Source organism: Bufo gargarizans, chromosome 2 (genome assembly GCF_014858855.1).
Source record: "Bufo gargarizans isolate SCDJY-AF-19 chromosome 2, ASM1485885v1, whole genome shotgun sequence".
NCBI classification, from domain to species: Eukaryota; Metazoa; Chordata; class Amphibia; order Anura; family Bufonidae; genus Bufo; species Bufo gargarizans.
In genome coordinates, this window is record NC_058081.1 from 599,836,447 (window position 1) to 599,863,785 (window position 27,339).

Here is a 27,339-nt window from a genome sequence, read left to right on the forward strand (position 1 = left end):
GTGGCCACTGCCACCAATGACGGGGGGGGGGGAAGAGGGGGACCCTGTGGCCACTGCCACCAATGACGGGGGGGGGGGGGGGAAGAAGAGGGGGACCCTGTGGCCACTGCCACCAATGACGAGGGGGGAGGAAGAGGGGTGTGGCCACTGCCAGCAATGACGAGGGGGGAGGAGGGGGACCCTGTGGCCACTGCCACCAATGATTAATACTGGGGAGGGAGGGGGGTGGGTTTGAGTTACCAGAGGGGGCTGATAAGATGGGAGAGGCTGGGGGGCACATGAGGGGCTGGCTGCCATGGTCAGCTCCCTGCTGTTGTGTGCACTATGCACAGGGCAGCAGGGAGAGTGTAAAGTCCTATTCACCCTAATAGAGCTCTATTAGGGTGAATATGACAAGGAGTTCTAGCCCTTAAGGAGGCTAATAGTTATTAAATATATATATATAGCACATGCTTAAAATATATTGCAATATAGATTTTAGGCCATATCACCCACCCCTACATAGCATTATATTGATTTATGATGCTATGTAACCCTTACAGTTCTGAAACGTGTTTGACGACACTGATATAACACTGTCAGTGTTATCCACAGCATTCCAGAACTGTAAGGGTTACATAGCATTATAAATCAATATAATGTTATGTGACCCCAGCAGTGCTGGGAGCCTCGCTGCGAGTGCGCAGCGAGACTGTCGCTCGTCTGAAAGGGCCTTGCCAAAATCAGGAGCTGATCATAAAAGGAGAGAGGGCGATTATGCCATCATAGATGTAAAAAATGAAGATCAGACATCATATAGTACATGACAATGCCTTCTGAACAAACCTAGAACCAGCCTTGTACTACATATGGGTCCAGAGAGATCCACACTCTTTGCTCTGCTAGATTTTCGTCAGCCTGGCAGCTCAGTGGAATGTTCCTTTCTGCTGCAGCAGTCTCCCTGTAACTGCCACCGCTTCTAACAAAGCATGTGGCTGGCGGCAGATGAAGCTTTAACCCCTTCAGGACCCTGTGCCATTTTTAGCAAATCTGACATGTGTCACTTGGTGTGTTGATAACTTTAAAACGCTTTTACTTATCCAGGCCATTCTGAGATTATTTTCTCGTCACATATTGCACTTTAGTAAATTTGAGTCAAAAATTTTCATTAAAAAAATACCAAATTTACAACAAAAAAAATTTAAACTATTATCAAATTTCCACATTTCGATTTCTCTACTTTTATAAAAATAGATAGTAATACCTCAAAAAAATAGTTATTACTTTACATTCCCCATATGTCTACTTCATGTTTGGATCATTTTGAAAATTACATTTTATTTTTTGGGGACGTTACAAGGCATAGAAGTTTAGAAGCAAATCGTAAAATTTGTAAGAACATTTCCAAACCCCAATTTTTTCAGGACCACTTTCTGGGGATTACATATTAGAAACCACCTATAAATGACCCCATTTTAGAAACTACACTCCTCAGGGTATTCAAAACTGATTTTACAAACTTTGTTAACCCTTTAGGTGCCCCACGAGAATTAAATGAAAATGGGAATGCAATTTCAAAATTTCCCTATTTTTGCAGATTTTACATTTTAAGCTATTTTTTCTGCAACACATCAAGGGTTAACAGCCAAACAAAGCTCAAAATCTTTTACCCAGAATCAGGAGTTTACAGAAACAAACCATTGTGTGCTCAAAAACTGATGTATGGGCGCACAGCAGGCTTCAGAGTGGAAGGAGCACCATATGGCTTTTGGAGAACAGATTTAGCAGGAATGGTAATTGGGAGCTATGTCGCATATGAACACACCCTGAGGTGCACCAACAGTGGGGGGGGGGAGTGACCCAATTTCAGAAACTACACCCCTCAAGGAATATTTCAAGGTGTGCAGTGAGCACTTTGACCCATCAGGCGTTTCACAGAATTCGGAAACGCTTGGCTGTAAAAAATGAAAAATGACAATTTTTTCCTGAAAAAGTTGCTTTACACCCACATTTTTCACTTTCACAAGGGGTAACCGGACAAAAGGCACCCCACATTTTGTTCCCCATTTCCCCCTGAATACTCCAACACCCCATATGTGCTCAAAAAATGACGTATGGGCGGACAGCAGGCTTCCGAGTCAAACAGCTTAGGGTACTTTCACACTAGCGTTTTTCATTCCCGGCATACAGTTCCATCACAGGGCCTCTATACCCGAAAATAACTGATCAGTTTTATCCCCATGCATTCTAAATGGAGAGTAATCTGTTCAGGATGCATCAGGAGGTCTTCAGTTCAATCATTTTGACTGCTTAGGCAAAAGAGAAAACTGTAGCATGCTACAGTTTTATCTCCGGCAAAAAGAAAACGAAGACGTTCCTGAATGCCGGATCCAGAATTTTTTTCCCATAGGAATGTATTAGTGCAGGATCCGGCATTCAAAATACTGGAATGCCGGATCCGTCCTTCCGGTATGCGCATGCGCAGACCTATAAAATTAAGAAAAATAAATACCGGATCAGTTTTGTCTGATGACACCGGAAAAACTGATCCGGTATTGCAATGCATTTTTCAGACTGATCAGGATCCTGATCAGTCTGAAAAATGCCTGATCAGGTAGTTCAGGCAACTAAACTGCCTGCCGGAATCAAACAATGCAAGTGTGAAAGTACCCTAAAATATGGATTTTGCCGACCTGAATTGGCAGACATGCATTAAATAAATTCCTGAGGTTCCCAGAAATTAAAAACCCCAAGAAGTGACCCCATTTCGGATAGAGCACCCCCGTATGAACATTTTAAGTGGTGGAAAGGGCACTTTTTACCAAACGGGTGTCTCACAAAAGGCAGAATTTCTTGAGAAGCATTTCAAAGCACATTTGTAAAAATTACTAGCAGACCCCAATTTTTTACTTTCACAAGGGGTTAAAGGAGAAAATGCACCCCAGTATATGTTCCCCATTTTGCGAACAGCCCATATGTGCTCGTAGCCTGCTGCATTGGCGCACAGCAGGCCTTTAGAGACAAAGGGCAAAACATGTTTTTTGCAGGCCTGAATTGGCAGACATTGATTTTAGCTGCCATGTCGCATTAAAAAAAATTCCTGAGGTCCACAGAAATGAAAAACCCCAAGAAGTGATCCCATTTCGGAAAGAGCACCCCCGTACTAACATTTTAAAGGGTGGAAAGGGCACTTTTGACCTAGCAGGATGTAGTGGTTGGTGAAAAGTGGATCTGTAAGCTATGCGGACTAAATCAGAGCTATAAGGTGGTAAAACTACAGGGTACATCATGGATGAAAATAATACTCCATGGATAGTGGTAGATTCTGAAGCACTCCTGCATGCACAGGCCAGGTATTTCAGGGCAGGTTTCGCAGTGGTAGATGGAGTCTTTCCTTATTCCCCTTTTGGAACACACCCTGCATCGTTTTTGTGTCCTTCGGGGGGGCATTCTGGGGGTTCTATGCGGGAATCTTTCCCTTCATAAAACGCATAACTTGTGGGTATACCCGGAGCTACTCTCACAAAGTTTGTAAATTTTTATGCCATACCTTGTACTGGCGGAATCTAACCCTCCCTTTGAAAGGTAACAAGGACTCATCTACACATACATTTTTATCAGGGGTGTATACCTCAGCAAACTTGGTGTTAAAGTGGTCAAGGACGGGCCTAACCTTGAACATACAGTAGGACCGGGCAAGCTACCTTCCAAATACCTATCCTAAATTGAAGCCTGCAATTAGTCCATATGGTCTTAAAGAATTAAGGGTATATATCCACCATATTTCTTTAATACTGAAACCCTATTGCCTCCCCATGTGTTCCGTTTTTTTTTCCACACACAAATGAATTGGAATAACAGTTTTTAACCATTTAATGATGGGAGTATTTTAATAACACTTTATGTACACATGGATTCTGCACTAATTACCGGTATGCGTTGATATTTACCACATTGTTCTTTTTATATGGTATTATGAATTTATTACACATGCTCTTTTGATAAACTGTAATATTTTTATGTATTTATTGCTACACATGCCAGCATGAGTTAATGGCTGGTTTATTCTGTAAACACTTGATGTGATGTCACTTCCTTTCACCATATATATGTTCACTTTAGATTGTTCACATTGCTTGAGAAAGGCTTCATGTTGGAGCCGAAACATCGCGTCACCAATGGGTGAATAAAAATATCACTTTTTTTACCGCAACTTTGGAGTGCTGCTCTAATTTTCCAATTTATACATTTTGGGTAAGCTTTTCCCTTTTGAGTTAGCACCCACTTCCCTTTTTTTTGGTTGGTGCTGCCATATTTTTATATCGCAAAAATCCACAGCACTCCTTAAAAGTGAAAAATTTGCTATTTATTCACACTATGAATGTGTGAATAAATAGCACATTTTTCACTTTTAAGGAGTGCTGTGGATTTTTGCGACTTGTCTATTACCCGGAATCAAGGGGTTACCGTTGGCACCCACAGTGCTCAGCAGGTGCAGGACGCACGCACACACATATTATGTGCGTGCAAAAAGCTACACTAACACTGCCTAAGGGTACTTTCACACTAGCGTTTTTCTTTTCCGGCATAGAGTTCCGTCACAGGGGCTCTATACCGGAAAAGAACTGATCAGGCATATCCCCATGCATTCTGAATGGAGAGTAATCCGTTCAGTTTGCATCAGGATGTCTTCAGTTCAGTTGTTTTGACTGATCAGGCAAAAGAGAAAACCGCAGCATGCTACGGTTTTCTCTCCGGCCAAAAAAACTGAAGACATGCCTGAACGCCGGATCTGGCATTTTTCCCCATAGGAATGTATTAGCGCCGGATCCGGCATTCAGAAAACCGGAATGCCGGATCCGTCGTTCCGGCATGCGCATGCGCAGATCGGTAAAAATGAGAAAAATGTACAAGACGGAGCCGTCGGTCCGCATGACAAGCGGAGAGACGGATCTGTCCTTGCAATGCACGACGGAACTGCCCGCCGGATCACACTGCCGCAAGTGTGAAAGTAGCCTAACTAAAAATGATTTCTAACACAAAGTATATTTTTTATTTATTTTTTTGGTGTAAAAAGGATCACAAAAGGTACTTATTGCAGAACACACGCAAGCAGACGTTTGGGGCGTTCGTGCAGACACTGCAGTATTAAAATGCACTGCCGATACAAAAAAAGAACACTAGCTAAAAATTAACACAATATATATATTATATTACTACTTTTTTTTTTTTTTTGAAAAGTAGTAATGGTTAGAATTATAAATATATATTTATATATTATAATATATGTGTGTTAATTTTTAGCTAGTGTTCTTTTTTTGTATCGGCAGTACATTTTAATACTGCAGTGTCTGCATGAACGCACCAAACGTCCGCTTGCGTGTGTTCTGCAGCCCTGATAAGTACCTTTTGTGATTTTTTATTTTTTTTAGAATGACAGATAAAAAAATAAAAAAAAATATTCATCTAAAAGAGCCCAGGTGCTGAGCAGTGAAGTATGGACTGATCAGCACTTGGCATTCACAACTCGCACACAGAAAAAGTGGTGCAGAGCAGGATTTTTTTTTTATAAAAGTGACAAATAAAAAAACTCAAAATTTCTTTGCCGCAGGCAAAATCGGACAGGAGGGGTCGGGGGATAGGGACAGGGATTGGGGGGGGGGGGGTATTACGGATCTGGAACTTCTGCTGCAGAAAAAAATAAAAAAAATTAATCACTGCAGCAGATGTGCCAGAAGTTGTTCTTCTATACAGGAGCAGTAAAGGCAGTGAAAGCTGTGGTAGAACCACAAACCCCAAAATAGCCAATGCTGCACTTACCCGGCATGGCTGGCCATCGTGTTTCGGTCCCCCCCATGATTTCCCCCCCAGAGCCCGGCAGACCTCGCACCGTACATGCATGGTGCGGGTCCTCAAGTTATGTCAATATGTTAAAGGACAATTTTTTTTTAAATTATTGTATTATACTTATTTTGAGCTAAAAATGTATTTTTTCAATTGGTCTTTATTAAAAAATATGGAATCCTTTTTTCTGTACAGAGCCAAGATGCTTTACTAGCTGCCTGTGGATTTTCAGTCTTTTTCGTCATCTGGGGAGCCGACGGGCTCCTCATCTCTGCTCTCTGACATTATAAAAACTCATTAAAGCTCAATCCTTATCTTACTATTAAAAATGAGGCTAAAATAAGTTTTTATGACTTCTTAGTAGTTTAGATATAAGGGTTATTAGATGATCAGCACAAAGTGAAAGTGTCACCTCCCTCCAAGTCCTGATTGACAGGGCCAGGCAGCGCTCGCATCTGTCTGCCAGCCCTGTGCTCTGGTGAAATCTCGCGCCGTTCAGCATTCGGCGCAGGCACGGTAAGGGAAAGACACTCACAGGCTGCCAGCTAAAACATTTTGTATAGCCAGTGAGTTATTCAATAAAATGCATCTGTATAGCACCACCTGCTCTTTGTTCTGTTTCTTATTTCTTTGTCCTGCTCGCTGAGAAGGCCGCACATGCTCAGTTTGATTCTTCAACTGCCTCTGATTAATCCTGAGCTGTGATAGGGAGAGAGCTGTAGCAAAATTGACACACACCCTGAGCTGCAGCAGAAAAGACCCTCCCCTTGAGCTGTCAGCTTGATATAAATCTAGCAGAGCAATGGATGGAGAGATCTCTGGATCCATGTGAGGTACAGGGCTGGTTCTAATATATGATGTCTGATTTAAATTGTTTGCATTAACCTTGGGATAACCCCTTTAACAAGGCAGCACAGCGTCATAGCTAATGATCTGACATCCAGATTGACGTACTGCTGACGCATGCATTGACTGTGCCATGAGGAACTTACAGTTGACGGCAACAGTCTCAAAATGTAGCTACAAAACTTGATGAAACGGCACACACTACTGTGACACTGACTGTCTTACTTGTAACTTCACAAGTCTACAGCGTTTTAAGAAATCAAAGAAATGAGGCACAAATTGAATAAAACAGAACTTTTCTTAGGACACTACACTAAGATATCATATTTTCATAACTTATAGTGAGATCTAGTGGAAATGGATGGAAAAGGAGAACGTGTGCGACACGATGTAATGGTGATGCAGCCTTCCCATTGCTTCTTATAACAAAAGCACAAAGTCGCCTGCTGTTAATGCTGTGTGGCTATGCAATGCCGTAGGAGGCAACTCGCACAGTGATATGGACCAGAGGACCTCAAGCAACAGAAGGGGCAATGTGCAAATTAGCCCCAGCCTAACTAGCAAAAGGACATAATCTTACCAGTCCATGATATTTGTGGATAATGCGGCAAAGAAGCCAAGCAGATTGAAACTGAGTTCAGTTGCAGTACAGAGGGCGAGCCCTGCCATGACTGGTAGGAGGGACAGATTCACCATCATTCCTAAAAGAGACAGAAGTTATTGGAGACCCAAGTCCTTAGAAATGTCTTACACAAGCCATAGAACAGTATAAAAATTTTTAAGAAATCTACAAATACATACAGGTGAAACTCCAAAAATCATAATATCGTGCAAAGTTCATTTATTTCAGTAATGCAACTTAAAAGGTGAAACTAACATATGAGATAGACTCATTACATGCAAAGCGAGATATTTCAAGCCTTTATTTGTTATAATTTACCCCAAAGTCACAATTTTCAGGTACCCTTTGCTCATGGGATATGGATTAATTAGCTGACTACAGTGTGACACTTTGAGACTCGAATATTGAACCTTTTCACAAAATTCAAATTTTAAGCTGCATTAATGCAATTCCTTTTAATTTGCATTACTGAAATAAACTGACTTTTGCACAATATTTAAATTTTTCGAGTTTCACCTGTATATACCCTGTATGCACAAGTATATAAGAGAGAAAACCTAGCTATGTTACGGATTGCACCTTACACTTTTGTGGGTAATGTCCTGTGAGGATCACCCCAGTGGTCACCTGTCATGGGCTCCCTTACACTCCATACATTATGAAGCACATTTTCCATAGCCAGATGTGGATCCACCAGGAAGGAGATAAGTCTTTCCTTTATATTTCTGAAGACTTTTGAATCCATTTCTGGCTTTGGCTGAAAAACCTTCAGGAAAATCTGCCTCCAATAATTTCTGTGAGAACCTACCCAAAGAGTGTGTCTGGGGACAGACACTGGTGGCTTATCATTAGGATATGTCACCAGTGTCTGACAGGTGGGGGTCTGGCAGCTTGAGCTGCTGTGTGTAGCTACTTGGCAGCAGAAGGGGTGCTGGAGGTGAGCACACTGAGGGACTGGCTGCCACAGGGCCCAAACTCAGAAGGGGCCCGTCCAGGAGAAGGACTTTACCATTTTATTGTCAGGGCCCCCTCAACAGTATTATACAAGTGACATGACATACAGTATATACGGGCAGGAAACGGACCGAGCGGCTGCTGGGTCTGGTCTGAGAGAGTGATCTTGACTAGCCACAGGAGTGGGGGTTGCTGTGGGGCCCTGTCAATTCTAGTTGCATCACTTGTCAGAGTGTTGACTGATCAGTCCTGATATTGGGATGGGGTTTCTGTCACTACTGAAAAGAGGGGGGCTGAAGGACGCTTGCTGAGAATATTAGGGTGGGCTGTCAGACAGCTGGGACTAATGGGCAAGTGGCAAAGACTACTATGACTACAAGGCCAATGTATTACTATTAGAGGGAAGAGGGGCACTGCTGTAGTAATTACAACGGAACCCTTAAGTGATATGTAAGCACGGCTCACACATCCTCTGCTGCAGTGTGGACTAGGCCCTATAGGTCGGCATCACACCTGCAGACAGCAGTTACCATAAAATACATACAGCATACATACAATAAGTTATAATCCAAAAAGGTGTTAAAGGGAAGGACAATGGAAAAAAACACAAGACGAGGCTGATGGCAAGTCAGTAAATACTCACCAGTATACTCCCCTAGAATGAGTCTCGACATGATGACTGTAAATATGGGGGCAGAGCTTTTAACAGTTTCTGCAAAGGAGACGGCCACATTCTTCAAGCTGACCAGCCCCAGAACCACAGTGGAGAACCTGGAAGGATAAGGAAGGCTTATAAGCTGAGAGAGCAGAGACAATGTTCAGCAAAGTAATGGATATATCATCATATTGCCTGCACAGAAATGACAAGTTTCACTGAATCTTTTCCCACAAAGCTAAACGCCAATCTGCCCAGCTCGTCCTGCTCTATAACATGGTGCTATCAGACAACCCTGCATTTTGTGGTGAACAAGTCCTATTTAAAAAATTTTAGAGCCTTCCAGCAACCAGCTGATCACTGCAGGTCTGACTTCCGCAACCTCTGCTGACCTCCCGCTGTGGGGGGGCCACAAAGTTTACATGCAGGAACTGTTGCAGGAGGACTGCGGTATTACATGCCAGCCATGGAAATGAATGGCCAAAAATGTAATACATGGACAGGCTTGAACTTTATCCTGCGAACCGTGGCTCAATAATATCCACTAGATATTTTATTCCTAGTACTACAGGCCCAATCATGCAATCGTATATTTCTGTTCGCATCAGTTTCACAATTTTGCGGATCGGATGTGGACCCGTTCATTTCGGCAAAATGTGCTGTCCACATCCACATGTCCATTCTGCAAAAAAAATAAAAATAGAACATGTCCTATTCTTGCCCGAATTTGAGGACAAGAATAGGCATTTCTCTTATGGAGGAGGACGTTCTGTTCCGCAAAACGCGGAAGGCACACAACTGGTATCAGTGTATTGCGGATCCACAATTTCCGGTCTGCAAAAACAGATACGGTCGCGTGAATGAGCCCTTAGAGGGGGTAGGCACAGCGCACACAAGAAGGCTGCAGCTGTGAAGTTGAGAGACAGACGGCACTTGACCACTACAGCCAATCACCAGAATCAGCGGTTTCATGCCATATTAGGCTACTTTCACACACTTGTTTGGTGCGGATCCGTCAAGGATCTGCACAGACAGATCCATTCAGATAATACAAATGTCTGCATCCGTTCAGAACGGATCCGTTTGTATTATCTTTAACATAGCCAAGGTGGATCCGTCTTGAACACCATTGAAAGTCAATGAAGGACAGATCCGTTTTGGACCGCTTGTGAGAGCCCTGAACGGATCTCAAACGGAAAGCCAAAACGCCAGTGTGAAAGTAGCCTAACACTGTGGTCAGTGATAAGCTGCAGCAGCCATGTACCATACACATCTGCAAACACTGGAGGAAGACCGGAGCTGCGGCACTAGAAATAGGGGAGTGTAGGCTGATTATTTTAGAACATTTAGTGGCATGGGGAAAGTTTACAACTAACTGGGCAATTTGCTAGGTCACTGACACAACACTTACCGCATAAGCCCCACAAACAACATTATCATGAGGAAGTTAGAGGGGTAGCTGAGACGGGCTTTGTGCTGATACAAGCAGCAGGGAATGAACATCTTGATGCAACCAATGAAGGTCGTCGTCAACATTTGGACGGCGCCTGCAAAATAACCACAAAAAACAAAGACGTAAAATCCCATAAACCTTCCAGTTTTATCCATAGCCATCCATATGTCCATATGATTTATAGTTTTACTACTTTTAAAATCATAACCCTTTGGGGGGAAAAAAAAACACCTTTTTTATATTTCCATGTACAGCTCTCCCCATCACAGCTCTTTAGGCAGTTAAAGGATGAAACTGAGCATGTGCGGCCTTCTCCGTGAGCAGGTCAAAGAAATAAGGAGAAAAAAAACCAGCAGGTGGTGCTATACAGATAGATTTTATTGAATAACTCAGTGGCTGTAATTTTTATTTCCATGCAATTACAATAGGATTCAGTTCCAGGTACTGGTAAGCACTGCCACTGGGAGGGCATTTAATAAGCAGTTTAATGCCAAGGCTTCAGATTTTGCTACAGAGAGAGTAATCGAAGGACAGAGAGAGCCTCCTCCTGGTGTCCAAATGCTCAGATTAAATCATTGCTAATGACAACTCTGATCCCGGTGGCAACTGCTGAGCACGCTCTATATATAGCCTGTGTGCAAATGGTGTACATGTGTGGCATTTTGCATTGAAGGGTTAAAAGAGTTTTCCAGGACTTTAATACTGGCGACCTATCCATCAGTATCTGATCGATGAGGGTCTGACAACCGGGACCCCTGTCAATCAGCTGTTTGGCCTCCTCTGTGCTCACCAACCACAGTGCCATACATTGTATAGCGGCTGTGCCTGGTATCGCAGCTCACCCTCATTTACTTATATGGGGAAAAACTGCGCCTAGGCCACGTGACCAATGAACGGTGTCGTCACACAGCCTAGGAAAAGCCTAACCTGATCGGCAGGTGTCAGACCCCCACTGATCAGATACCGATGACCTATCCAGAGAAAGAAGTCTCAAGAAACCTTTTAATGAGGATGCAAGTGGTTGTTGCCAGTTGGGGTGTGTCCCTGCAGACCTCCCCTCCACCCACTAGCTCATGTTGTAATTTTTATTTAATTTGACTTATCTACAAAAGATTATTATGTTAATTTTGGCAAATTGTATGTTCAAGTGGTGCTGCAAGTAAACAAACTCTATGTGCTAACGTTCTGGTTAGTCAGGTTGTCAGTGACGGAGCGGCATTCCTTCACCCATGCCCTAGATTTCAATATTATGAGATGAGCAGCAATACACAGGGCAGGTGAGGTGTCACCCGCTAGACATCTATATCAAAGTGACAACTTCTTAGATTATGTAAAAACATAGGCAAGGGGAGATGGATCCTAAATTCACGTAACATACACTGGATGAGGGCCCTGAAGCAGGACAGCTCTTTTGAAACAGCGAGAAGGCCGCGGTGCACCAGGCAACCTCTACAATTATTGCACCTCAGGGGCTCCTGCAGCCTGATCCTAGCTCTCCACTGAGAAGTCCTATCCATAGGACAGGAAACCAGAACTGGTGGTATAGGAGCAGAGCCCCTCCTTAAGAGCGCTCCACAAGAGTTCCTGTTTCCTGTCCCTGTCAAGGGTGCTGACATGGGCGTAATGGAAATAGGCTGACGATTAAGTGCTTATTAACCCCTTTAGGACCCTGCCATTTTTCACCTTAAGGACCAGGCCATTTTTTGAAAATCTGACATGTCATTTTATGTGGTGATAACTTTAAAACGCTTTTACTTATCCAGGCCATTGCGAGATTGTTTTCTCGTCACGTATTGTACTTCATGACAGTGGTAAAATTGAGTGAAAAATAATTATTTTTATTTATAAAGAAAGAAAATCCAAATTTACCAAAAATCTTGAAAAATTAGCAAATTTCCAAATTTAAATTTCTCTACTTTTATAATACATAGTAATACCTCTAAAAATAGTTATTACTTTACAATCCCCATATGTCTCCTTCATGTTTGGATCATTTTGTGAATGCCATTTTATTTTTTGGGGACGTTACAAGGCTTAGAAGTTTAGAAGCAAATCTTAAAATGTTTCAGAAAATTTCTAAAACCCACTTTTTCAGGACCAGTTCAGGTCTGAAGTTGCTTTGTGAGGCTTATATAATAGAAATCACCCAAAACTGACCCCATTTTACAAATTAAACTCCTCAAGGTACTCAAAACTGATTTTACAAACTTTGTTAACCCTTTAGGTGTTCCACAAGAATTAAAGGAAAATGTAGATCAAATTTCAGAATTTCACTTTTTGGGCAGATTTTCCATTTTAATTCATTTTTTCCAGTTACAAAGCAAAGGTTAACAGCCAAACAAAACAAAACAGTATTAATGGCCCTGATTCTGTAGTTTACAGAAACACCCCATATGTGGTTGTAAACTGCTGTACGGTCACACGGCAGGGCGCAGAAGGAAAGGAGCGCCATACGGTTTTTGGAAGGCAGATTTTGCTGGACAGTTTTATTTATTTTTACACCATGTCCCATTTGAAGCCCCCCTGATGCACGCCTAGAGTAGAAACTCCAAAAAAAGAGTGTCCCCATTTAGGAAACTACGGGATAAGGTGGCAGTTTTGTTGGCACTATTTTAAGGTACATATTATTTTTGGTTGCCCTATATTACACTTTGTGAGGCAAAGTAACAAGAAATAGCTGTTTTGGCACAGTTTTTATTTACAACATTCATCTGACAGTTTAGATAATGTGGTATTTTTATAGACCAGGTTGTCACAGACGTGACAATACCAAAACAATACCAGATATGACAACTTTTTGGGGTTGTTTGTTTCAGTTTTACATAACAAAGCATTTAAAAAAAAAAAAAAAAGATTCTTTAGTGTCTCCACAATCTGAAAGCCGTAGTTTTATTTTTTTGGGTGACTGTCTTGTGTAGGGGCTCATTTTTTTCGGGATGAGATGACGTTTTGATTGGTACTATTATAGGGTGCATATGACTTTGATTGCTTATTTTATTTTATTTTATTTTTTTAACGGTATTCGGGTTAGGTCATTTGATATTTGTATAGAGCAAGTTATATCGGAAGCGGCGATACCCAATATGTCAACTTTTTATTTTATTTATGTAAGCTTTACACAATGATTTCATTTTTGAAACAAAAAAAAACAAAAAAAAAAAAAACGTTTTAGTGTCTCCATAGTCTGAAAACCATTTTATTTTCAGTTTTTGGGCGATTACCTTAGGTAGGGTAAGATTTTTGCAGGATGAGATGACCGTTTGATTGGCACTATTTTGGGGTGCGTATGACTTTTTGATCGCTTGCTATTACACTTTGTGATGTAAATTGCAAAAAAAATTATAATTTTTTTTACGTTTTTCAAAAAAATAAAATAAATTGTGTTCACCTGAGAGGATATTTTTATATAGCAGGTTCTTACGGACATGGCGATACCGAAAATGTACACTTTTTTATTTTATTTACTTAAGTTTAACACAATAACAGCATTTAAAAAAATAATAATGTTTTAGTGTCAATATTCTGAGCCATATTTTTTTTTTTGGGGGGGGGGGGGGAGGAGATTGTCTTAGGTAGGGGCTAATTTTTTGCGTGATGAGGTGACGGTTAGATTGGTACTATTTTGGCAGGCATACGCCTTTTTGATCGCTTGGTGTTGTACTTTTAGTGATGCAAGGTGACCCAAAAAAGTGTTCATCTGAGGGGTTAGGTCATGTGATATGTTTATATAGCCGGTCGATACGGACGCGGCGATATCCAATATGTCTACTTTTCCCCTATTTTATTTTTAAATTTGAGGGAAACTTATTTTTTTTACTTTGGGGGGGGGGGGGGGGGGAAACTATATTTTTGCTACTTTTTTTGTCCCACTTTGGGACTTCAACTTTTGGGGGTCTGATCCCCATGTACGTCGCGGGTCTTTAAGTCCCGCAAAGAAATTACGTACATGTAAGTCATGGGTCCTTAAGGGGTTAAATACACTTTACTACACCAGCCATTGTCATAAAAAGTACGAAGTCATAATTGCATACTATTAATAAGGAGGCGCGTGAAGTCAAATGGCTTTTTCACCCTGTGGAAATATTCCCAGAATTTGCAGTCACAATTGCAATTAACCTGAATAACTGAGACCCAAGGTGCAGTATGAAGGACAATGCACTATAGACTTACAGGGGCTGTATGAAGTTAGAGAAAGAAAAACCCTGGCCCAGGTTACCAGATGTGTCTGCACAAAAAATCTGACCAAAAAAGTGGCGCAAATAAGCGTATCTAGGGTTTTTACACTGTTTCTCATGCACACGACCGCATGTATTTTGCAGTCTGCAAAAAAATACGGATGACGTCCGTGTGCATTCTGTATTTTGCAGGACGGAACAGTTGGCCCCTAATAGAACAGTCCTATCCTTGTCCGTTATGCAGAGAATAATAGGACATGTTCTTGCTGTGCAACTACAACTCCCAGTATGCACACTTATTCGGCTACTCTTCTAACTCCCAAAGAAGCGAAAGGAGGATTCTGGGAGTTGTAGTGTCAGAACAGCTGGAGTGCCGGAGGTTGTAGATCCTTGAACTATAGGACTAGTAAATCTGGGCCCCTGTATTCCTTTAATGCTGCAGATTTATGTCCAAGCAAAGGGGACGAGATTCTAGAAACCGCATCCATATAAATGCAGAGAAAACACACAGCGTAAACTAGTTTTCACCCAGCAGCATGTCACTAGCCGCAGTGAGTTTTACCCACAGCTTTCAACCTTGGCAAAGCAAGGGATGGAAGTAGCAGGAGACCTGGTGCGAGCTCCACAGCGTGCCACCGCTAAAACCAGCCCATGTTGGGCTTTGTGCCTTTTTTTTTGTCAAAGGTGTGTGTGCACTGTCAGCACTGATTGGACACACTCAGGATGTACAAGGATACACGTCCAACTGGTAACACCCATAAACTTCTAGAGGGAATAACAAAAGGAACGGCAAAAATGCAGAGATCTAAGAAAAGATGCTTCCAAATTGTTATATGAAGGATTTTCTAAAATACACACATTAGAACAGCTGACAGGTCTTCTTAAAAAGAGTTGTGCAGGATTTTACTAGTAATGGCTTACCCTCAGGCCATCAATATCTGACCCGTGCCCCCCACCGAACAGCAGTTGTGCAGAAGTAGTGGATGAAGCTGCTGCGTTACTTCCATTGCAACGAATAGGGGCAGTGCTGCAGGTACTCACTCCATCCACTGCACAATGGGCAGAGGTGTGCATTTCCGATGCTGGAGCTACTGCAGAACAGTAGGAGGTCCATGGCATCAGACCATCGCCAATCAGATATGGATGGCCTATCCTGAGGTTACTCCAACAATAAGATCCTGGAAATCCCTTTAAGGAATCTGAGCTTTAATACCAGATATAGCCCGTGGACAGGAGTAGCGCAGTTTGTGAAAGAAAGTAGACATGTTTTGTTTTTGTTTCTTTGCAATTTCTCTCTTTAAGGCCATGTTCACACTAAGTGGAAATTTACACAAAGCCCCATTCATGTATATTTTCCAGCAACTAATGGGTCGTGTAGATCTGGCCTTAGGAACAAGTTAGACAACTCCAGGAGCCAATTTGGACTAAGAACGAGAATTAAGTGGAAAAGGATTTTCATGGGAACAAAGCTCACAGCAAATTTCTACTTACAGATTGCCCGAGGGCAGGAGACATGTAAAGAAAAGGTCGGACCTACCTAGCATGCTCGGCTCTCCTTCCAGTAATGTGAGAATATACTTATTGAGGAAGAGCGTACAGAAGCTGAAGAAGAACCACAGTGAGAGGTAGATGAACGCCCGAGAATTGAAAACCCCCAGATCAGATTCTATGACAGTCGTCTCCGTGATGGTGATCTGCAATACGTGCTCTTCAGGAACACTATCACTGCGTGTAATGACAATCTTCTCGGCCCGGTGGGGGAACAGAGGTCCATGCTGATACGGTGCTTTCCCCATAGCTTTATCCTGAGACAAGAGGTTCTTACAGTCTTCTGGCCCTTGTGCGTTACCAGACGGCATCTTAATGGTTACAGCCTAGGCAAAGGTATCATCTGTCTGACCAGGAAAGCCCCCAGTGAAGCAGTTCAGCTCAATCCAATATCAACCCAAAGACTCCCATTGTTGATCTTCTTTGAAATGAAGGTGTCCTCTCAAGATTGTGCCTTTATGACCTAAGGAGGTGACAGAAACAAGCTTACCCTGTATACAAGACCATATAAACCAAATGCATATATAAGAAGCAATCTAAACATAGCACCAGGAACACTTTCAGAGCATTGTGTAACGGCAGTAAAGATAATAACAGGGACAATATATTCCTCATGCCTGTGTGCACTGTATGAAACTAGATATACTGTACCTCCCTGGCCCAGATAACTGGTAATTCCGGCAGTCGGGAGGAACGTTATGGGAGGTACACCACAAAAAGATGGTCCAGTCACATACGGCAGGCATACTGCTCATACGGCTGATGGTCATCGTTCCCAACCCCTCCAAAATCATGCACTCTCAGCTAAGCGTTTGTTAATATGGAGCGATCTAGCAGCGACTGTCTCTGTGGGAGCAAAGGGTTAAGTATGGTGATCCTCCACAAACATATGCTTCCGAGAGACAGTCGTACTGCCCCATGTACATTAGACTGGCTGCCTGGCCGTATCCCACCTACCCATTTGAGTTGTTGTCTATGGAGGTCTTATTGCTCCTGGAGCGATCTACCTGATTCTTAAAGTCTATGACAAATTCTCTACCTCTGCAATAGACAGCATAGTATGTGTGCGATATGTACATGAAGATATCATTACATCCACAGCTATTACGGATGACTATTTTAAAGGGGTTCTCCCGTGGAAATTATTCTGCAGTTTTCAAACCTGGGCCCCATTCCGAATACTTTTGTAATTGCAGGCCACCCTAAGTATCAAAAGCCCAAAGTGTCCCGGACAATAGAAAGACTTCATGGTTTTGGCCATCATGTGACATGTACTGGCTATATATCATTTTTCTAACCTGTTCACCATGGCGCGCCTCCCTGGAGGAGCTCCTCAGACAGGCTGTGTGGGAGCAGCATCTGGAAAGTGAAAGTAAAAATCCCAGCATGCACTGCAGCATGCATGTTCAGAGTCGTCACATGACATCCCCGCCCACCTGTGTTCCCATAGAGACAAGAGCCCCTCATGTGTTTGCGACTTTTTAACTGTGCCTTAAAAAAAAAAAAAAAAGGAGCGTGACAATAGCAGGGAGGGGGTGTGACCAGTCACCAGAAAATTTTTTGTTGATTTTCGCCAGTTTTCTGACTCAAATGAAGCTCTGAGCAGTCATAGATTTCTGTTTGGGTGCATGGACTGCCGGAGGAGGGGGGCTGTTAAGCGGGGGGACAGATCTTTGTGGCACGAGAGCTCTGATGAATAAATTTGTACAAATTGATCTGCTCACATAGAGAGGAGCCTCCTGTCTATCATCACACGACTAAGGCTACTTTCACACTAGCGTTAGCAGGGTCCGTGCTAAAGCTAGCCCACGAGTGCCATCAGAAGTCCGCTCCGGCGCCATTCACATTTACTGATGCCCGGCACGCTGCATTTTTTGTCCGGCCACCTCTCAGCATGTTTGTGCTGCGGCCGCATCTCTGACCTGTCCCCATTAAAGTGAATGGGGCCGGAGCGGACTTCCGGTGGCACTCATAGGCTACTGTTAGCACGGATCACTGTATACAGTGTACAGGGGGTCACGGATCTCTATATGCAGTGGTGGGAGTCACATATCACCATATACAGAGTGCAGAAAGGCACACAATTATAGATGGTGAAACCAGTGACTGCTGCTAATATCACGGACCTCAGCCATACTGACAGCTCACAAGGGGTTAAAGTTCCTGAACTGTTGGTCTGGCTGTAATATCATGTCTGTGATAAGAACACAGAGCAGAGGGGCCATAAACCAGACAGACACTGGGATTGCTCACAGTTTGTGGTCAACAGCACTTCCCTGGCTCTGCTACATCCCCACATGTTGGCAGGATCCTCTCAGTACAGGGGAAACAGAGGGGGCAGAGCCTGCAGTCAGATCAGCCATCACAGCTTCCCCTCAGTCTCCCTTCCTCCTGCAAGTTTCTTTATTTTAGATTTTAACAAGTGTCCCTGCTAAGCCCCTCAAGCCCTGCACAGCCAAAGGTGCCAGTCACAGAAGAAAAAGCACCTCTGATACAAGCAGGGTGCTTTAGGACCCAGAGAGCAGCACACTCCTTCAGGCATGGACAAGGTAGCTCCTCCATGGCAGGTGCAGGGAGCAGCCAGCAGGACAGGAGGGGGCGTGGTGAGAGCAGCCAGCAGGACAGGAGGGGGCGTGTATTATCTGAACAGATGTGTTTGTGCAAGTAGCCTAATTAAGTGTGCTGAGGTGGACGCACATGCTCAGTTTCATCACTGAACTGCCTCCTGAGCTGATAGGGAAAAAGCTGCAGCTGAAAGGACACGCCCCCTAAACTACCATCTAGCAGAGCAGAGATCTCTGGATCCATGTGAGGTACAGGGCTGGTCCTAGCTTTGCTAGAAATAGATTATCATGTCCTATATGATGTCTGATTTTCACTTCTTATACTAGTCATAACTCCTTTAACCGGAACCAGTGGTTATGGATTTTTTTTTTAATCAGATAATTTTTATCAACATTTTAACAATACACAAATACAAAAAAACAAACAGAATATTGAGGTAGTTACATACAATCCCATTGGACATTCAGAATGTTATCGAGACACTATCATACATCACTTCCAACTTTCAATTATACAATCAAATGCTATATAGACTACCCTTGAAGCTGTAGTACACCGTAGTAAAAAATAAACCTCCCCTATCCCTCCTCCCCAACCATCGATGAAACAGGCCCTAAACCCTTGATATAGGTATATCACATCCGAGCACCAAGGGAGATAATGCCAACACTGAGGGTGATCTCAACCTCCGTCCCTTCCAAGATAGTCTGTTCCGTAAGCACCTCCAATCCAAGTTGCCCCTCCACAATTCCCCATCTAACGTTGTTTAACCCCTCAGGTGCCGCACCCGCCTCATGTATTAAATGTTAATCATGATTGGTGGCGCAGTGCGCCCTCCTCACCAGTATTAAAAATAATTGTAACGAGTGAGGTAGGGGGCGGCACCACTGTCCCGGCTGCATGCACAAGGATCATATGTTCCTGACGGCTGGAGAGGACGGCACACGATCGGTGGTGCTCAGCTGCGCAGGTAAAGTTCAGTGTGAGCGTAATCGGAGGTAAATGAAAACAGCGGCACTCACCCGTGTGCTTCAAACAACTTCAGTAGCTTTATTCATTCCAGGATTGACTCAGGCAGGGGGCGGATGTACACAGGCACGCATTGATCAGCCTGGCTGTTTTCATTTACCTCCGATTACGCTCACATTAAAAATAATTGGTGGGGAGTGCGCCCCCTCCCCTCAAACCCCCATCCCCCCAATATTAAACTCATTGGTGGCAATGGCCACACTGTCCCCTCCCCTCCTCATTGGTGGCAGTGGCAGCTTCTGATCGGAGTCCCAGCAGTGTAATCCTGGGGCTTCGATCGGCTACCATGGCAGCCAGGATGCTACTGAAGCCCTGGCTGCCATGGTAATCTCCCTGCTGCTGTGTGTACTAAGCACAGGGCAGCAGGGAGAGTGTGAGGTCCTATTCACCCTAATAGAGCTCTATCAGGGAGAATAGGACAAGGGATTAAAAGATCTCAGGTTCTAGCCCCTAAGGGGGGAAATAGTTATTAAATAAAAAGAAAAAAAAAAAAAAGATTTTGTTTTGAAAAAACACCAAAATATTAAGTAATGATAACCCCCTTCGCCATTTTAACATATAAAATAAGTAATCAAACAAACATAACATATCGCCACATTCGAAAAGACCAAACTATTAAAACATTAAATAAAAAAATCTTATGCGTTAAACACTGAAGCAGAAAAATTAAAATTAAACTGCGCAATTCGCCATTTTTTAGTCCCCTTGTCCCCCCCAAAAAATAGGATCAGACTATTCTATTATGGGCCAATCATTCCATAAAATGCGGAATGCACGTGGCTTTTTGTGGTTTTAATTTTTTTGCGTGGTATCGAGTATCGCAATACTTTTTTATGGTATCGAAATAGAATCAAAATTTTGTTATCGAAACAACCCTATTCAGTTCCATTCCCGGGTATGCATGGTCCAAACCCATAAGAATCTCTTAGACTACTCCTCCCAGCATGACCAAGAGAACCATAAAGCAAGCTATCCTGCAGCTGTCCTAAATGCTACCCACTTGTCCCATATGTTGGTAAATTTGTCCAGGCATTGCCTTTTAATATAGACTCCTTTTTCCATGCGGAGGATCTCAGCCATTCTGTTCAAAAATTCAGCCCTAGATTGGGGCTGGGGTCTAAGCCCGCATTTCGTAATTAAATTTCCTAGCCTGGAAGAGCAGACGCTGCACTCCCAAGCATGAATTTAGTTTTTTAATGTCCAGTATTCCCTGCACACACGTCCTCGGACCAGGTGAGACCACAATTTGATATGCCTCTATAATACATGTTAAACACACCCGTCCAGAAATTCCTAAGCTCTGTACATTCCCAGAGCATGTGTAAGGCTCCATTCACACGTCTGCAATTCTTTATTGCATTCTGCAGAACGGAATTGCAGACCCATTCATTTCTATGGGGCCACACTATGTGCTGTCCGGATCCGGAAATGCGGATCCGCACTTCCGTGTCCGCAATTCCGTTCCCGAAAAAAAAATAATAGAACATGTCCTATTCTTGTCCGCAATTGCAGACAAGATTAGGCATTTTCTATTATAGTGCCGGCGATGTGCTGTCCGCAACATTGCTGGTGTCCGTGTTTTGTGAATGGACCCTAACAGGGATGCAGGACTCTCCCCACATCTAAGGCACAATGCATAGTTCCTAACCTCAATCTTGAACAGAAATGATGGGAGTCCTATATACCCGATGAATAAGGAATAATTTAAATGATAAGGAATAATTGGAATAATAAGGAATAATTAGGACATACGCTGGCCCTCGCACAGTACTGCTTTCCATTGATCCTCTGAAATAGAACCAACCTCTCTCTCCCATTTTTGTTTGACTACTAAGGGATCACGCTGCACAGATTTCACAAATAAATTTCTATATATGGATGATATTAATCCACTCGAGGAGTCACTTGTGAGAATCTGTTGTAGCAGTGGGACTTTGGTGCATGTAAGCGACATAGACTTTGCCTGATCCTGGAATGTGTGTCGTAAATTGATAAAAAGGCCGTATGGGGAAGAGCAAATTCATCTCTAAATAGCGCAAATTATGTAAACACTTTCTTTTTGCAGCTGATACAAAAACCTCACCCCCTTCCTTTCCCATGGAGAGAACCCTTCTAGACGAAATATTTCAGACAGCTGAAGGTTTCTCCTCAGATGAGTGACCTGAGTGGAGCCCCGTATAGACAACAAATCACGACACTTATGCCAAACCTTATATATCAGATTAAAGGGAACCTGTCACCTGGATTGTGTGTATAGAGCCGAGGACATGGGTTGCTGGAAGGCTGCTAGCACATCCGCAATACCCAGTCCCCATAGCTCTGTGTGCTTTTATTGTGTAAAAAAAAAACGATTTGATACATATGCAAATTAACCTGAGATTAGTCCTGTGTGGGAGATGAGTCAGGGACAGGACTCATCTAAGGTTAATTTACATATGTATCAAATCGTTTTTTTTACACAATAAAAGCACACAGAGCTATGGGGACTGGGTATTGCAGATGTGCTAGCAGCCATCTAGCAACCCATGTCCTTAGCTCTATACACAAAATACTGGTGACAGGTTCCCTTTAAGTGTAGGATGTCCCACCAACTTGCCAGAAAGACCACCGTGCTCCAACAGGGCCACATGTGTGCCATCAGCCGTGCAGATGCGTTATCCCGGGAGGCCTCCCCAACCCCTCACCTGCTGCATATGTGAGGCAATGAAATAGAGCCATGGATTAGGAAGTGGTCATCGATTTATCCGCTTTTCGGATGCAGCGCCGCTTCTTGGTTCACTTGAATGGGTGCTGTGTATTTCCAGCAACAGCAGCTATTCACCAGGGGTTTCATCAGCCAGACCCTCCGCAATGAGCTGAACGTCAAGGTGGCTTCCTTGTGACATGGCATCTTCCATACTTCCCCTTTAAGATCATAAAGCCTGTAGGCTAAAGAACTACCAGGCAACAAGGCTAAGATTTTATTCACACGTATTTTTGCTGATATTTTTCCTAAACCACGATGTGTTAATAAAAACTAAGATCTCTCAAGACACTTTCAAGAGATACAAGAAAGCTGCAACCCTTGAGCAGGAGATGAAACTTTTGTAGCCAGTTACCATACGTTTTGGACTAGTAGACGCACCTGTGCCGCAGTCTTCTGGTGTGTCCGACATTACAGGTGGAAGACTTATACTGAGCAGCGAGGACGCGGCAGGTACTGTGCGGTGCGTACATAATCTGTGGTAGCTGCTCTTTGAACGGTTACGTTACACACAGGTTTCTGCAGTGAATTGTGACTGAGCAAATAACACACCGCTCAGTAAATCTGGATCTTCCCTGCGAGGACCTTCGTCGTCATGTCCCTGCTCTCCTGTATACTGCTCTGATGTGCGCTTCGTTATTAGACTGGGCTTTACTTGTAGCTAGAGTGCTGTGCAGGCAATTACCACCCTGCAAAATAAACTGGGGGTCATTTATCAAGGGACTTGCGACTTTTTTAACCTCTTAAGGACATAGGGCGTACAGGTACGCCCTTGTGCCCTGGTACTTAAGGACACAGGGCGTACATGTACGCCCTGTGTATTTCCGATCACTGCCGTGCGGCTGGCAGTGATCGGAACCCGGTGCCTGCTCAAATCATTGAGCAGGCACCTAGGCTAAATGCGCGGGGGGGGTCCCGTGACCCCCCATGTCGGCGATCGCGGCAAACCGCAGGTCAATTCAGACCTGCGATTTGCTGCGATTTCTGCAGTTTCTGATCCCCGCGGATCAGAAACTTTGGTATTCCTAAAATATATCTGTATCCCCCCCCCTGCACCCTTGAGTGATTTTTGCCCGGTGGGAGGTGCAGGGGGAGGGTTGCGGGCGGTGCGGCAGGCAGGATCGCGATCCCCCGCCCGCCTCCCCTTGAATAATCGTTGGCGTCTAGTGGGTATACCAGGGTGCCAGCACATTGCTGGCACCCTGGTATAAACGGCTGACATCTGTGCTGCGATGTCAGCCGTTTAACCCTTTCCATACCGCGGTCCGTACGGACCGCTGTATGGAAAAGGTTAACAGCGCAGGGAGCTCCCTCCCTCTCCCATCAGGGGGCTGCTGTGTAAAAAAAGCTATTTTTTTGTCATCTTACTTCACAAAAAGTGTAGTAATAGCAAGCGATCAAAAAGTCATATGCACCCCAAAATGCCAATAAAACCATAATCTCATCCCGCAAAATATGAGACCCTACTTAAGATAATCGCCCAAAAACTGAAAAAACTATGGACTATGGAGACACTAAAAAAAAAAATTTTGTCTTAAAAATTAATTCATTGTGTAAAAAATTGTATACATATTAGGTATCGCCGTGTCCGTGACAACCTGCTCTATAAAATAAAATAAAAACAGTGCCAAAAAAGCTATTTCTTGTTACCTTGCCGCACAAAAAGTATAATATAGAGCAACCAAAAATCATATGTATCAATAATAAACTAGTACCAACAAAACTGCCACCTTATCCCGTAGTTTATAAAATGGGGTCACTTTTATGGAGTTTCTACTCTAGGGTTGCATCAAAAAACCAGTCCAGCAAAACCTGCCTTCCAAAAACCATATGGCGCACCTTTCACTTAGTAGTTCACGGCCACAGTAGTTCACCTACAGTAGTTTACGGCCACATATGGGGTGTTTCTGTAAACGGCAGAGTCAGGGCAATAAAGATACAGTCTTGTTTGGCTGTTAACCCTTGCTTTGTTAGTGGAAAAAATGGGTTAAAATGGAAAATTAGGCAAAAAAATGAAATTCACAAATTTCATCCCCATTTGCCAATAACTCTTGTGCAACACCTAAAGGGTTAACGAAGTTTGTAAAATCAGTTTTGAATACCTTGAGGGGTGTGGTTTATAGAATGGGGTCATTTTTGGGTGGTTTCTATTATGTAAGCCTCGCAAAGTGACTTCGGAGCTGTAGTGGTCCCTAAAAATTGGGTTTTTGTAAATTTCAGAAAAATTTCAAGATTTGCTTCTAAACTTCTAAGCCTTATAACATCCCCAAAAAATAAAATATCATTCCCAAAATAATTCAAACATGAAGTAGACATATGGGGAATGTAAAGTCATCACAATTTTTAGGGGTATTACTATGTAATAAGTAGTAGAGAAACTGAAACTTTGAAATTTGCTAATTTTTCTAAATTTTTGTTAAATTTTGTATTTTTTGGTGCAAAAAAAATATCTTTTTTGACTTCATTTTACCAGTGTCATGAAGTACAATATGTGACGAAAAAACTATCTCAGAACGGCCTGGATAAGTCAAAGCGTTTTAAAGTTATCAGCACTTAAAGTGACTCTGGTCAGATTTGCAAAAAATGGCCTGGTCCTAGGGTGTAAAAAGGCTGTGTCCTTAAGGGGTTAAGTTGTAAAAAAAAAAAAAAAGAAGTTGCAAGTCCCTTTTTTGACCAGCCAAACTACTATTTCGTCGCAAGGCTGGTTTTGCCGAGGGATGGGGGCAGAGAAGGGCCCCAGCAAATTTACTAACCTTTGCTACTAAATGTTGGCGAAAAGCTACTCCGTTTTTACGCCAGACACACGGACTGCTGTAGATGCCCCTAATTTATGATGAGACGTAAATGTGGTTTTTGGCCTGATTGTGAACTATGTTTCCCATGTAAAAACAAATTCCACTTCTGAAAGCTGTGTGGCCAATAACATCAAAACAGCAGAAATCTGCCGTAAAATACTGCAGCTACTTGTAAACCCCCCAAAAACGATTGATAAAAAAATAAATAAAAACACCTGCAGGCACAGGACCATTTCAAACCACCGACCACAACAAATGACTAATATTAGAACACATGAAGCAAAATTCCCACCAGTAATTGCAAGAATTCCACAAATAATCAATGTTTCCCTACATGCATCCTTGCATCCGACCCTAAAAATCAGACTTTTTTAATCCATAGGAAAACACTGAGGTCCTATTGTGGTAATCCAACAATTTTGCGGAGACCCCCAGACGAGGCTCAGCTCCTCTAGCCTCACAGATACGTAACTGTACACAACCCTTTTGATCCGATAGTGGAGGCGACTAACGCCAATCTTTAGTCAGGTACAGAAAACAACAGATTTATCGCTCGTCTCGACGCCACTACATGCGGTCAGAATTTCTCAAATTTAAACAATAATCGCTCCGTCTAATGGGCTCCTTACTTCATTCCATAATCTGCACTGAGCAAGTCAACTTACTACTAGGGAACTACCATATGTGAAGAGACTTCACCGCTGATGTTTCTTTTCAAAAAGTTGTCAGTGATGATAAATGTGGATAAAATATCTCAGACTAGATGCATGAACTTGCCTTAAAAGAAGTGTCCTAAGGACGGATATGGGATGCAACCAGCAGCTGCTCCATCTGCACATTGATCCTGACTCTAAAACGTGGCAGGAGAGCACAACCCCGTCCCTGCAGAGACTGAAGAAAAAAAAAAAAAAGCGGTTTTGTAAAGTGCTGGCTGTAGGAAACAAGCAAGGCATGACAGATCTTCCCCATAGGCGATCCAACCCACACATGCTGCACGCTGTGCTTACGTGTGAGCTGACATATAGAGACAAAGCAGAGAGTCTCACTTCTTGCTCTTAGAAAGTTTACCGTGAGAATAAACTCGCTGCTCTACTGAGCTCCTGCCATGCTCACCATGTGATAGACGGGTTACTGGGCAGCACATTCACCACCGCACGGCCAAGATCACAGCAGTATTTACATACGAGACTCACGTGGCACAAGAACAGTGATCACTCTCATCAACACTGCAACGCCCAGATAAAGCAGAACATTCCTACCATAGCCGGGTATAGCCAGGAGCTGAGGAATGCTGCACAATGGGATAGGGTTTCCAAAATGCGTAGGTAATGATCTAGCCTTTAGCATGAAAGGGCTTCTCCGAGAGAAGAAAGTCATCCTTGTGTGATCAAACTCCCATCTCCACCACTTCTGTCCCCACTTGCCACTGTGGTCAGCATGCACATGACCGCTGTCGGCCAATCAATGGCTTCTGCAGTCACCTGCTCTTTCTGAGGCCATTGATTGGCCCGTGCATGTTGACGGGACACCACACATTCGCGCCAGTGTGGACCAGAAACGGTGGAAATGGGAGCTTAGGCTACTTTCACACTTGCGTTTTTCTTTTCCAGCATACAGTTCCGTCACAGGGGCTCTATACCGGAAAATAACTGATCAGGCATATCCCCATGTATTCTGAATGGAGAGTTAGGGCACTTTCACACTTGCAGCAGGACGGATCCGACAGGCTGTTCATCATGTCGGATCCGTCCTGCGGCTATTTCACCGTGCCGCCACTCCGTCCCCAGCTCCGGCGCAGCACGGTGAAAGCCGCCGGACTAAAAAGTCGGACATGCAGTAATTTTTAGTCCGGCGGCTTTCGCCGTGCACCGCTGTAGCTCCGCCCCCATTATAGTCAATGGGGACGGAGCAGCAGTCCGGCGGCACGGCGAAATAGCCGCAGGACGGATCCAACATGGTGAACAGCCTGTCGGATCCGTCCTGCCGCAAGTGTGAAAGTACCCTAATCCGTTCAGGATGTCTTCAGTTCAGTCATTATGACTGATCAGGCAAAAGAGAAAGAGAAAACCGTAGCATGCTACGGTTTCATCTCCGGCGAAAAAAACTGAAGACTTGCCGGAATGCCGGATCC

At 43.4% G+C, this 27,339-nt stretch overlaps 1 protein-coding gene across 5 annotated transcripts in view; it reads right to left on the reverse strand.

Moving 5' to 3' along the window:
- LOC122926798 (solute carrier family 35 member E2A-like) overlaps window positions 1–27,339 on the reverse strand; it is a 67,464-nt gene that overhangs the window by 19,373 nt on the left and 20,752 nt on the right. For 2 of the 5 annotated variants that reach the window (XM_044278283.1, XM_044278284.1), the window contains exons 2-5: window positions 16,066–16,539; window positions 10,312–10,447; window positions 8,889–9,016; window positions 7,250–7,370 (exon numbers count right to left, since the gene is read on the reverse strand). In XM_044278283.1, the coding sequence (XP_044134218.1) occupies window positions 7,250–7,370; window positions 8,889–9,016; window positions 10,312–10,447; window positions 16,066–16,387 (707 nt within the window). In that variant the 5' untranslated portion in view covers window positions 16,388–16,539. Of the gene's footprint in view, window positions 1–7,249; window positions 7,371–8,888; window positions 9,017–10,311; window positions 10,448–16,065; window positions 16,540–17,374; window positions 17,409–22,354; window positions 22,376–26,401; window positions 26,490–27,339 lie in introns of those variants that run through there. The other 3 variants (XM_044278287.1, XM_044278286.1, XM_044278285.1) reach the window with 3 other exon arrangements.